The sequence below is a fragment of the Fistularia commersonii genome, chromosome 7 (genome assembly GCF_037954325.1).
Source record: "Fistularia commersonii isolate RoL2024-O1a breed Wild chromosome 7, RoL_Fcom_v1.0, whole genome shotgun sequence".
Classification (NCBI taxonomy): Eukaryota; Metazoa; Chordata; class Actinopteri; order Syngnathiformes; family Fistulariidae; genus Fistularia; species Fistularia commersonii.
In genome coordinates this window covers 13,529,781-13,543,750 of record NC_141290.1, presented here as the reverse complement: position 1 = coordinate 13,543,750, position 13,970 = coordinate 13,529,781, and the positions used below count along the sequence as shown (strand labels likewise).

The following is a 13,970-nucleotide window of genomic DNA, read 5'->3' as shown; positions in this document are numbered from 1 at the left end:
TGAGCTATACAGATAAAAGTGAATTAACTTGCTTTGAGTGGTAATTTTACTACAAGTTAGCTGTATCTTGATATAATACATTATTGACAATATTAATATATATGATGAAAAACAAAAGACCAAAGATATTACTCTGGAAGGAACCATGTGAAGAACATCAGCCTTCATACTATTCTTCTTAGTAACGCTAGAGACCCTTTTTGACTAACCCTATATGATAACAAAGATGTGTGTTTCTCTGGCTGAATAGCTTCACTCAGGTTGACTTTCTAATCTAGAGTGACTCTCTCTCACTCCAGAATGTGACAAAATAAGGAAAAACAACTTGACAAGGAACCATGGCACCATTTGTGGAAATAACCCTTTTGCAGATGTCAACACTTTGGAGGGAAACCAAGTTGATATTCAATTCGTCTGTATGATATCATTTTGAATTGTGTGTAACACCAAGCAATCAGGTTGAACAAGATTGTTTGTTTGAGGCGGTATCTCTCTCTCTCCCTCTCTCTCTCTTTCAGCAGCCCTATAAATGTAAATTGCAGTCAGTGGTGCTGGAATTCCATTGCACTCAACCAGTCAGTCCCTTACTCACTCTCACTTTGTTCAAACCCCCAGCAGGTGCTGTCTCTTAAAACGCTAGTTTGCAGTTGCATTTTCGGTTGTGACTCTCAGGTTATTTCAACTAGAAGCAGAGGAGGTTTCTAAGGCCTCAGGCTGGGGGCCCGAGGGTTGTCATCACAGCAACGCAAGGTGCCCACTGGTGCACCTCTGTCCTTGGGAAGCTGGGCATCCTCTGCAAGCCTGGCCTTCATCCCAGCAAGACACCGCGGCTGCATTACATCCGGTCTACCTCTGGCCATCAAGACCACTGAGCATCTTTACCTTGGTAAGAATACGGTGACTCACATTGCGTGTTGAATAGCTTAAAAAAAAAAACAACAACAATGTGTTTATGTGTTATGATTGTTAATTAAAATGTGAATTATAGTTTGTGAATGAAATTTGTTGTCCAGAAAAACTCAGATGATTCAGGATACTTTGGTATTTTAAATGCCCGAAGTATAGTTTTCAAAAGTTTCTAATGTTTTTTGTCAATACAGAATAGCTTAATGACCTGGAAATGAGAGCCGTGAAGAAGTTAAACTGGGCAGGCTGGTTAGCTAGATGGATCATTTTATATTGTTTTCAATCAAATCTGTTAACTCTTTTTTTCATTCGTGATTTCTAGGCTTACCCACCAGTTTTGCTTGGATTTGCATATTTGCAATTTAATATTGGCTGTCACTCAGAAACAAATAGTAATTCTTATTTTCTTTGAACCCTCTCCTGATATTCAGTCAAATTCCCCCAGTCTTTTTCACATCAGCCTGTGCCTTGGGTGTCTTCTTGTCCTCAGTGTTTCTGTACCCTCTCTGCAGAAACAGATGAGTGAGTTATTCCTCCATCCATTTCAACCATTCATCAAAAGCTCAAGTGCTGCATGCTCAAGTACTCTGTATATATCATATGGATTGTTAACTTTAAAATCAGCTCAATGAATTTCATTTTGAAGCTGTTTGCCATGGTTTAGTGTATCCCAGGAGATTGGCCTCATGCTGGTGCACCTTAAAAACAACAGAAATGGATCACCAACGACACCAACATCTTCCATTGCCAATTGCTACAACCTGCCCTTGTTGAAAAAGTGAGGCAAGAGCACTCTAAGCTCCTCTTTGGTCACATGTCAAATGATATTTTTATATTTTTAAAATTAAAAATTAACAAAATGATAAATGTACTACAAAAGAAAGCTGATATAATTATGAGATTCTAATCTGCTTTTTGAATATTTTACAAAAATATTTCTGATGATGTTTTTATAATGAACATTTATAATGTACAAATCAGCTGTGCAGTTGATTTAAAATCATGATTTTATTCAACATTCTTATATATGAAAACAATACTTAAAAAAAAGTGCTGTCTTGATCAGAGACACTTTTTGTCCAGCTGTCTGTTGAGCAAGGATGAGGGGCTGTGACTTGGTTTCCCTTGATGCTTACTGCCTAGTCTGTAGGAATTGGACAACCTTTTACTCACACATTTGTACATCAGTCAAAGGCCATAACTGCTACTGTCCCACGTTTAACATAACATAACATAACATAACATAACATAACATAACATAACATAACATAACATAACATAACATAACATAACATAACATAACATAACATAACATAACATAACATAACATAACATAACATAACATAACATAACATAGGATCTATTAAGACCATGTCACTGATAGTAACGTCAAAACAAACTGGGGATAATCATTATTGCTCCTATGGTACACTTTGAGTATCAGACTAGAAAGAGGGTAAAATGACTTATTTAATCAGTTAAGGCACTGACTGAGTAACTGAATTGACCTTTAATTTACCCATTGCAACAGCAATCTCAGACTTGTGGGAATTCTCCTAACTTTAACTATAGTCATTTTTACTTAAACTCTGGGGATCTGGACATGGCTTATGAGTTGTTCTGAAATTCAATAAGCAATCAACAAAATGGACATCGACTGTATAAACCATTTTGAATACTTTATCACTTGCAGGAATATATTCTCTGCATTCCCCCCCTTAATGAATGAACCAAAGTAGGGTCAGCCTGTGATTCGAACTCTCGGCTCCAAGATGACTGCTTTTTACCACTTTAGCTAAGCCGCCCCACAAAACGTTTATTCAGTTGTTCATTCTTAAATTTCCCTGCATCTCGTCCAGCAGTGTTTCTTTTAATTCATTTTTGGAAATTACTAATGAGTTGTCCTTGTCCCTGCTGTAGCTGCTCCCTCTTAAGTTGTTTTCCAGTACTTTTGTATTGTAACTTCTCTTTTGGAATTAAATGTCAGTCGGCATCCTCCTTTCCTTTGATTTGTTTTTTCCCACAGCTCTCTTATTATTACATTTCTAAGGGTTAATATGGATGCAGTTTAACAGAATGTGCTTCAAAGTTGCATTGTGATAGAAAAAAAATAGAGAAAAAATGTTTGGTTGAAAAAATGATCTAGTGTTGTCTGTTGGCTGACAGCCCAGAAAAACAGCATCCAAATCACAACCTGGAGGCAATAAAACGTAAAAACTCGAGGTCTCAGAGAAGGAAGTAGTGTTTTGTGATGGACTTCATTTGTTTTCATAGAGTTAATTAAAACCAACGTTTCTTGGGACTTTTCCTTAAGTAGATCCTATGAACAATCATTAACATCTTCTCTAGATTTATAACATGAGCAGATCACTGTTCATTATGTGTTACTAAAAGGAAGTGATCTTCAGTTCCAACTTGCTTCCACAAAACTGCAGACTCTCCTCCCAGCAACACGATTGTTGAGCAAGGAGCACTGGCTAACAATAAATCCCTTTTTCACTTGTTCTCAGAACAATGACTTCCAGTGAGATTCCCATGAGAAACAAGGAAAAAGAAAATCTCCCTCTAACACTGACAGGGCAAACAGTCACGCCTGGCTGTACACACTCCTTTAACTCCAGACTCAAACAACACATACCTTTTTTTGTGACAGGCCACAGGTCCGTTGAAGGTTTTGGGTTTTTTTTTTCTGAAAGATGCTCTCGAATCTCAAACGTGACCTTTTCTTTTCAGCTCGGATTGAATCATCCGGGTCAAACACACTTGAAAGAGGAGACTCTCAGTTGTTTTAATCACTACTTATTAACTTTAATTTAAACACTTAGCCAACTTCTGCCTTGTTAAATACTTCAGCAGCAGTGATGAATTGGCAAATGGGTTAATTTTAAGCTAAAGTGATTGTTTTGATCTGCAACATATTCCACCTTAAACAGGCTGTTTAGACGTAGGAATTGTTGATGTTGTGTTAACTCGAGCTTCTCAATCTATTTCTAGTTACACTTGAACACACAAGTGCAGAGTGTTTGTTTTTTGTTATTGCTTTAGACGGTTGGCTTCAGTTAAAATTTTACGAAGCCAGTCGTATAAAATCCTTGCCTCGAGCATCCAAAACCTTCAAGTTAAATAAAACCAAGCATTTGGAAGAAATATGGTTCCCAGGGTGAATGCCTGCATGGAGAGAGTCTTCCTTCGGTGTCAAAGGCTGACTTTGCTGAGCAAATGGAGCAAGCTCTAATGCTCCTGAAATGAATATCAGCGTCTTGACCAAACTCATTTAGAGATCAGTCAGGGACTTAATCCCTCTCTGCAGGGGTGTGTGTTTGTGTCTTTTTCTTGTGCCCCCTCTTCCTTTTGGAAGAAGGTAATATGGCTAAATTTGCTTTGCTAATGGGCTTAGTGCAAGCTGTTACACAGCAGAGTTGACACACAGCAGCCAGGCTGAGATGCCAGTGGATTTTAATCTGACTCCTGTTGAAGTGAAAAGGCAGTGCGGTTTTTAGAGAAGTTTGGAGATAAAAGGAGGAGCAGGGGAGCAGTTTTACTGTGAGGGGGTCGAGGACCAAAGACTGAGATGGGTATCTTCTTTACTGGGTCTGAGATGATAACTAGATTTATTTTGTGACAGCACTTCAACACAAGTATGTTGAAAAGAGTAAAATGAGAAACATAATTATTTTTATTATGTGGAGAAAAAATTCCAAAGCTTGACACCAGCGTTCCCATTTTGTTTTTTATTTAAATGAGAAAAAAAATGACAGCTGAATTTCATGTGATTTCGATTTTTTTTTGACAAATAAGGGCCTTTATCTCTTAGCATGTGAAGCAATTTTTTTTCTTCAAGTTATGGCAAGGCAATAGAAAGGCCATACTGTCAATCTTACCCAGAAAAAAAGTTAAATGGACAAATCATTCCAACATAAAATTACAAACTGACAGTCTGTGGATCATCTTGAAGAGCCTACAATATCTGAAAATAGAAATTCTTTTTGTGTGCCAAGCAAATCTCACCACAGTAGAAAAATAACTTTCATTTGCAACCAATAGCTAATATATCTAAACACAATTTTGAAGATACCAAGCCTTTTAAATCCAGTCTTTTCTAAACGTGTTGTGTTCAAATGTTGTGTACAATACTGCAAAAATTAATTTACCAGAAGTATTGTCAGTTAAAGCGTTCATTCCAACAATAAAGGGAATGTTAAATACATATGTTTTCCTCGTTCCAGAAAACATTTTATCATGTCCTATTTGCAGACCCTCACATGAAATTACCTGGAAACGAAATGGCTTAATGTCAGCTGGATTCATTTTAAACAGTGTCTTCACTGACGATATTTCCTGACGTGGTGGATTTATCAGTCTCTAAATTTTTTACGAGTCTAATAGCTTTAATATCTTAACAAATAAGGCTTTGACATGTGCTCTGTAGGAGTGCACTTGCTTTGCCACGATAAAGCATTGTGTGTCAGCATGTTCCATCCCATATGCCATCTGTGGCAGGTACACATTATGGGCACCATATCAAAGTTGTCTCTGAGATTATAACACTTGTGATGCAGCTGACATCCATAAACCAGCACTTATGATGGCAATTTCCTGTTAAGAACACTCTGTTGTGACAATCAGCCTCATTCTCGCGAAACAGATACAGCCTCATTCTCGCGAAACAGATATATGGGTTGGTTTTGGATACGTGGGTCTGGGCAGATTAAGTGCCCGGGTTCCACCACATTATCTAACTTCCATTTGATTAAAAACTCCAGCTGACAGTGGAGACAGAGGGCTGAAGAGACGGCACCTTGAAAGCCAGGTTTCAATACAAGTCAGCCACCCCCAAGCCACAGCCCATTCTGGTCCACTGACCCACAAATTCAGAGACTCAGTCAAATCCATTTTGCCCCATGCCTGTCAGCGCTGTGTGTGTTTAACTCTCTTGAGGGGAATTTCCCAAGAAACTTCATTAGAAATAGGGTTTTTATAGAGTCAACTGCCATAGCCTTACCTCAATAACTATCTCCATGAGTGATGTCTGCCCTGCAGCTTCTTCGGAAGGCTAAACTGTTTGTTTGTTTAGCAGCCAGCGTCCTATAGGAAAGGATCTGTTGGAAAAGGTACCGTCATTTAGATTTAAAAACTAGATGCCTGGATCTTTGTTTGAGGAGATGTTTATAACAGTGCATTATGTAATATCTTGATAACATTGTGTAAAATTTCATGTAATTGACACAGGCATTTTATTAACCGTTTTTACACAATTTGCATGTCATTTCACCTGCCTTTGAAAGAATCATTTTTTACACTGATGTTGGACTGAGTGAATGCAGGTTAAATATCCAGCCTAAAAATTAATTGTTCCAAGGATTTTTAACCAACCATGTTCAGTTTTGGTTAGAATATACACTCATCAGTCCAATTAAAAATCTTCGAAATCAAATTTTTATTGTTTAAAAGTTAACGTGAGTTGATTGATTTTATGCAATGCGATCTACGTCTGAACACTCATATCTGAATATGGATGACTTATACTTGGATGTCTGCACAGTTTGATGAAGAGACTGCAGTTCTATGTAGTCCAATGGCCACTGTGAAAATTCATGACAGCTACAATTAGCAGCTTTCAACACAAAACAAAAAAATGCAGTCTATGATAGTCTCAAGGGAATGGTTTAGAAAGCCTGAAAAGGCAAAAACTGTGTTTGGTGTGGTAAAAAAAACACACCAAATAAACAATATATATATTGATTTCATATTTCAATATATTTATATTCAAAATATATTTATTTTTAATAAATTTCAATTATTAATTTGTTTTTTGCAAAATGAAATGTCAAGAGCGTCAACTGAGCTTTTGTATCCTGCTTTTCTTTTTTTTTTAGTTATAGTGGACCAAAGTTAATCAAATAAGAATTAGAAACTGAACCAAAATATCTATTATTAGTTCAACATTTATTTGTTTTTGCCTAAGAAAGATATATCGACATATGGGGGCAAGCTGAATTATAATTCAACAAACCACTATTAAATCTTGGTCTGTGGAGGTTCTCAGTCCTCCAGGTCATAGTGATGTCGAAATCTTCAGGATTTTGACCTGAATTAAATCTTAGCAATTTCCCTCACAAGGTACTACTATTGATAATTATATTAAAAACTGGCTGCATATCCAACACGCATCAAAAGAAACACTTTTTTTTAAATTTTATTTTGCCACTATTGTCAAGGGATCTGCTAATGAGTGTTTCCATATTGTTTTTGCATTAATTGCTATGATTTTATTTTGCTGCCACCAAAAGATATGCAGAAAAGTGTCATATAAGATAATAAATCAGTCAACGTGAAGTATACTGTTATGATATATTGAGTATAGCGAATGGATACATGTCTTCATGTGGCATTTTGATGTGTGGACACAAGAACTTGAGGTTTAAAGGCACATACAAAAATGATGAGTGTCCTATTATCTAAATGTAATTGAATCAGATTATTTTGAGTCAAAGTCATTATTCTGAATGAAATAATTCCTTTAAACTTCACAGTTTTTTAGTTATGTGAAAATGTACACATCTCTTTTGCAACAGTTACAATTGTATCCATGTCTTTCAGTTTGTATCTATGCACTGACGCTGAGCCCATGGATAAAGCCCAAATAATTGCAAAAATAACTACGATTTAATTTCAGTTTATTCATGCTTCCACGAGCTCTCGGACTTAAAGCAGTCATGTGACTTTTTCGTGTCTCCCTTTTCCCCAGGCATCAGTTATGTCCAATTCAGTAGGACGTTTATCAGAAGCCACAGTTTATGGATCTCGCATTGGAATGACAGAGAACACTTTTACCATCTTGGAGAGAAACAGGAGCACTGGAGAACTGTGGGACTTGTTGGAGCCGAAAGCAAGTGGTATTCCTGGTCTCTACCTTTCCTGCTTTGACATGCATCCCTCTGAGGAGGGATGGCTAGTGAAGGTTTCAGAACCCTCCTCTGCTCACGATGTGGCAACGATTCGCATGGAGCCCCAAGAGGAACCAGAGCAATGCCCAGTCATTGACAGCCAAGAGCAGGGACTCTCACCCGGGTTGGAGTGTCAGGAGGAGGAGCATTCTCTGGAACAGGTGCAGAGCATGGTCGTAGGAGAGGTGCTGAAGGACATTGAAACAGCCTGCAAACTCCTCAACATCACACCAGGTAGAATGGTTTCTACCACACCCACTCCGTCACGGAATGGTTTTTGCAATACTTAAACAGAGTCAAAACTAAACAAACCATTTCCCTTAAAAAAATTGGGATCGTCTGGCATCAGTAGCAATATATTTATTCAGACATACATAAGCTACTGTTGCTTACACCCATATTTGTATGCATAGCACTGACAGGATGACAGATGTAGTCAATCATAACCTTGCTAACGCAAAGCCATGTTTGCCTGCTCCAGGATCTGTTTAATCCTGACCTTTGCATGAGTTCTGTGGGACTGTGACAGTGATGATTCTTTCCTTCAAGTCCACGTGTACACAATCATTTGGGCGAGGTCTCACTTACTAGGAAAGCAAACAGAGCCCGAATATTGTATTGTGAGGCTTTGACAGTCATTAACTTTTGCAACCCACTGTCATCTATTCTCTTGATAAGAAACGTTATGGCATGGAAGCATGACTGCCTTGTACTTTCATGGTATCTTTAATGTGAAGAAGAGAATAAACAAAGCATAATGCGGGATAAGCGGATCCCTATAGACTCAATATAACACTTAACTAGGTCATTTATAGGTGAAGCAGCAGGACATTTCTCATGTTTTCCATGGTGTTTGCTCTTTTCTCAGACCCCATAGAATGGAACACAAATAATGTCCAAAAATGGCTGCTGTGGACAGAACATCTGTACCGTTTGCCTCATGCAGAAAAAGCCTTCCAGGAGCTGACGGGGAAAGACCTGTGTGCCATGAGTGAAGAGGAGTTTCGCCAGCGTTCGCCACAGTGTGGAGACACACTTCATGCCCACCTGGACATTTGGAAGTCAAGTGAGACTGTTGAATGAATTCATCATATCATAGTGCAAACTCCTTGGATATCTGCACAACACTTTTTATGAAAAACATATGAATTCATATTTGGTGTCTTGTGTATTTGAAGATGGGAGATATATCACAATGTCTTAATAGCAGAGGCAGTTCATTCAGGACCGTTTGAAATACCCCACTTGCATGAATGCATTTAGACAGAACAAATAACATCCAAGACCTTAAAAAACTGGAAGATAACCAATTGAATATTTGTAAGAAAATGACCTTCAAATTAGTTGGACCATCATGAGAGAATTTGCAAGAAATCTATCTTTATGCGCACGGCAAATTGACCAGAAAACTGTCAAGAAATGTACACTGAAATAAATATGTAACAAAACAAAAGCAAAAAAGATTGAAATAATGAAAAGAAAATGATAGTAAGGTAAGACAAAGTGTATTTTTCAAAGTTGTACATAATTCGGTGAAATGTATTTTTGAATCTTAGTAAGTATCGAACCAAAACAAAAACAGACTGAAAAAAAGTTTAGAAGCATACCTGTAAGATTTAAAATTCAAAAGTTTTAAAGGTAAATATAAAATCCTGGCACTTAAAACAGCTTGAAAAAAAAATACTAAAATCTCCAGCAAAGTGGCCCAGAAATTACGAAAGTGAACATAGAATTTGTAAGGTATTTGAAAATAGTGTTGTAGATTTGTAAGAAAAATCGGAAACAACAAAGCAGACAGTAAATTAACCCCCTGTCACACATTTTATTTCTCTAATACACATGAAAGGCTTCTCAATGTTCTTTGTTTTAACTCTAAACTATGAAGTTTAAACAGTACCTCAGTATGATATTTACTTAAAGCTGAAATGTTTCTTAACCTGTCAATCTTCCCTCCAGCTGCCTGGATGAAGGAGAGGTGCACAGGTGGAGAAACCAAAACTACAGGTAAGTACTCTTTTAATTTCCAGACTTAGACAAGATAGGACAACTACTCAGGTTTTGTTTGATGAACATAATCTCATCTCGCTGAAAAAACAACCAAAAACTTCAGAAAAATGTATATGTATACTCTAAGTTTTAATCACCCTGTCAAAATTACAATTAAATTGAAAATTATATTACATGATTAAAGAAAAAAATCATAAAAGGCGTGACAATACCTGTCAGATATATGAGATCCAAAAACTTCAGAACTTATGATTTTTGGTAATTTCGAGAACCCAAGAAGTTTTTAAAAATAAAGCATATTAAGAAGTAGAAATGAGAAATGAAGAAGGTCAATTTCAATTTTTATCGTTTAAACTGAATATGCTAACATTTATTTGTTGCAGGTTCAATTTTTAAGACAACAAATGTAATTCCTTTGTTATATCGTGTGTGTGTGTGTATGTGTGTGTGTGTGTGTGTGTGTGTGTGTGTTGTGTGTTTGTTCATGTAGGCACTGAAGAGCTTTGGTCTGAGGCGGACTCATCATGTTCAGGTCAACCAATTCACCTTTGGCAGTTTCTCAGGGAGCTTCTGCTTAAACCGCATAACTATGGCCGCTGCATCCGCTGGCTTAATAAAGAAAAAGGTAGGAGTGGATTTGTACTTAGTTACTTCTTCTTTTCTTTTTTTGTTTATATTTTAAACATATTTATTTATTTTTATCTTATGATGGACATCACCAGTGGGATTCATCAGAGATTCATTTTGCAAAATTTCAGAGGGGAAAGTTAAAGTTAAAATATATAATAGGTATCACATCTGCTGTGAAAATTCAAGTTCCCCATCATGGGATCAATTGAATCTATACTATCCAAACACAGGTCATTTTATTACACCCTTTTGAACATTTTTCAGCATCTTAATTGCCAAAAACATACACCATAAACTTGGAAATTGTTTTAAAGAGGACATTTCATGACTTCGGATTCATGTCCAATCATGGTGATTTTGGAGAAAATAGACTTCCTGAAAGTTTTCAAATACATTCAGAACAGGGGCATTACAGATTTAAAAACAAATGTAATGTTTTTCTCCACCAGGGATTTTTAAAATTGAAGACTCTGCTTATGTCGCTAAATTGTGGGGACTCAGGAAGAACCGACCTGCCATGAACTATGACAAGCTGAGCCGCTCCATAAGGCAGTACTACAAGAAGGGTATCATCAGGAAGCCCGATGTGTCCCAGAGATTGGTGTATCAGTTTGTTAACCCAGTGTGAGCAGATCAAACCTATAACCCCCCTTCCCTGAAAAAAGACACTATCTCACATCTTGCCAAAGGCGAGGGTCGGAGCATGGGAAACATGCAGTGACACGTTTCGCCATGAAAAGCGGGAAGCAGCTGCATGAAGACTGAATGGACGAGGCGCAGCGTTGTGGCTGGTGAGGAACTTTTCAGTTGAACCAGACACACTGATAATGAATAAATAAAAAAAATATATAAACAAACTGCCTTGTCTTGAGCACAATCTGGCTTCTTATCCACCCCTCACCCCCCGTTTGTCGTTTTTTTAATGAAGTTTGTAATGCCACAAGAGATTATATTAAAATGAAATATACCCCCGATTATTTGGACAAAAGGGGGGAGCTTGAAAGGAGGGAGGAGTTGGGCACAACCGGCCTCGTTGTAGGGATGAAAACGTGGCTTGGATACTAATTTTATTCCCATTGCTCTTTTATTTAAAAATGTAGTGTTCTAAGATTCATGTTTAGACTCCAGAAACAGAGATTTTATGAAGAAACATGCAGCAAGTTAATGCTAAAAGATAGCTAGCTGCTTTGTGGCTAACGGTGAACTCAACCCTGTATACTACCAGGTAAGTCAGCGAAACTGCCGCGAGGGAAAATGGATGTCGCCAGGGAAGCCTTTTCAAATGCTAACAGTAACTCCATTGGCGCTAGCATCGCAATTTTTCCCGCCCTGCAAACACGCTAGTAACTTAGCTAAAGTGTTGCCGCTGTGGCTTGCATTTAACGGGTGGAAGTGTTACTAAATAGTTTAAGCTCGATACGTTTTATGCCCCAAAAATATATTTTGTAATACAAAATAATAGTCTCGTAAGACAATCGGCAGTATGCCTGAGCTAAATACGAGTGTTGGCATGTTAACGTCCTTAGTGTATATACCATGTTGCCATCCACTAAAAACTGTATGTGAGTGAACCAGCATTAACATGGCTATAAACCCATTGCCATTTGTTTCTCTCTTCTCGTCCTCGTACTCACATAGAATTCTGGTGGAATTAAGCAAAAGAGATTTTGATGTGATGTGGCACTGACTTGTTTTTTTGTTCTTTAAAAAATAATGTATTGATTTAAGTATCTGATTGTGTTCGTGTTTTTGTTAGCATTTATCGTCTGTCCACTTTGCATTTACTCTGATTGTGGAAATTAAAGTAAATACCTGCCCTATTAATTCATTGCATAGTAGTGTGTACAATTGTCTTTCCTCTCATTTAGTAAATACATAAGTTACCTTTTTGGGAAATGAATGGTATTGCTTTGTTTTTTGAGTGTGTGACAGTCGGACAGTCATTTTTAACCACCAACTGCTCTTTCTTTCATGGAGTTCAACAGGTGTCATAATATTATTGTGAGTCCTATATAAGGGGTGGGCATTTGCCAAGAAAATGTTGCCTTTAGCTACAACTTTCACTTATTATTCCAGACAAAAGGACAAAGGGAACACAAAATTGAGGGTGACAAGACGTTTCATGCTCCAGGGTTAAATCATTAGGAATGTCAGATCTTTTGCTGTGACAGCAATCCTGTTTCTGCCACTGTGAGAGTTTTGAAATCACATTCTAGGGGTGTGTAATGTGGTTTCATGTACTGTTTTATTGAAACTAACATTCATGGTTGATAAATAATTACTAAAAACATTATAAATTACTGTTAGCCCAGCCTGACTTATCAGCTTCAGAATACATTTGAGAAATGGCATCGCAGATTAACAAAATTCATATTCTTCTTTTCTTCTGATCTTGAATGTATCTGAATATCACATTGACCCTGATCAATAATTGACCTGAATTCTAAGCTACATTAACAATAGTAGACATTTACATCATGTATTGGTATCTTATTCATATTCACTATTTGCTCAACACAAATGTCAGTGTTTTCACGGTGCTTACCTGCTTTTATGTTAATTTATTGTATGATTATATAATTATTTCTTCTTCTTCTTTTGGCTTTCCCCTTCAGGGGTTGCCATAGTGAACCAACTTTCTCCATCTAACCCAATTCTCTGTATCCTCCTCTCTCACACCAACTACATATCCTTCATATGCTCTTTCACTACATCCATAAATCTTCTCTTAGGTGTTCCTCGAGACCTCTTGCCTGGCAGCTCCAATTTCTACAGTGTAGTTTTTGTTTGACAGGTGAACATTAGAGTGATTTTACTATGCTGAAACTTTTAATTGAGCAGCACTTATTCATGTCAAACTGATTTGGCCAGTTGTTCGCTTTATTAGGATTAACATTTTAGCGCTCAACCATTATATACACACACATAGACACATAGATGTACTCAAAAATAGTAGATTTATCGGAAATGTAATGAATAGGAAATTTCAATGAAATAAAGTGAGAATCACTAAAAGTCAGAAAAGAGGACTCATTGAAATTATGCTTTACAAAACACAAATTTGCAAAGGTTTGGTGAATGACAATGAGCATGTTTTTATTCTGAGATACATGTTACAATGGAACTTTTTGTTGCTCTTGGGTTTCAGTTTATTAACAGGCTGCAGATTGAACAAGAAAAGTGTAACTTAAAGGAAACAAACCAACAGGCCCAACAACCCTTGAGTGAAGCAAATGCTGACCTCTAGTGGCTAAATCTGAAGCTACACGTGAGCGGCAATAAAATATTTATTTTCAATCCATTTGTCATCTATCCTGCAGTCAAGATCACAGGGGTTCAGGTAGACGACAATCCCAGCTGTCATTGGGCTAGAGGTATGGTTCATCCTGGATGGTCAATCACAGAGACACATTTACAGATAGGACCATCCGCATAAATATATGTACGTTGGACGTATGTTAACTGTGTAGCTTCAGCACT

The 13,970-nt window shown here is 37.3% G+C and overlaps 1 protein-coding gene across 1 annotated transcript; it reads left to right on the top strand.

Moving 5' to 3' along the window:
* The first annotated feature begins 575 nt into the window (after positions 1 to 575).
* On the top strand, positions 576 to 12,166 carry spdef (SAM pointed domain containing ets transcription factor). Its single transcript, XM_086149914.1, has 6 exons — positions 576 to 886; positions 7,655 to 8,087; positions 8,722 to 8,919; positions 9,810 to 9,857; positions 10,351 to 10,485; positions 10,940 to 12,166. The coding sequence occupies exons 2-6, from the start codon at positions 7,664 to 7,666 to the stop codon at positions 11,116 to 11,118; spliced, it is 984 nt and encodes a 327-aa protein (XP_086006040.1). The 5' UTR covers positions 576 to 886; positions 7,655 to 7,663; the 3' UTR covers positions 11,119 to 12,166.
* The last annotated feature ends 1,804 nt before the right edge of the window (positions 12,167 to 13,970 follow it).

Excerpts from the sequence above, each read along its gene's own strand:
- spdef (XM_086149914.1), top strand. The coding sequence starts at position 7,664 with ATGTCCAATTCAGTAGGACGTTTATCAGAAGCCACAGTTTATGGATCT. Across the intron at positions 8,088-8,721 it reads ACTCCTCAACATCACACCAG|ACCCCATAGAATGGAACACA; the intron begins GTAGAATGGTTT and ends CTCTTTTCTCAG. Across the intron at positions 9,858-10,350 it reads TGGAGAAACCAAAACTACAG|GCACTGAAGAGCTTTGGTCT; the intron begins GTAAGTACTCTT and ends TTGTTCATGTAG.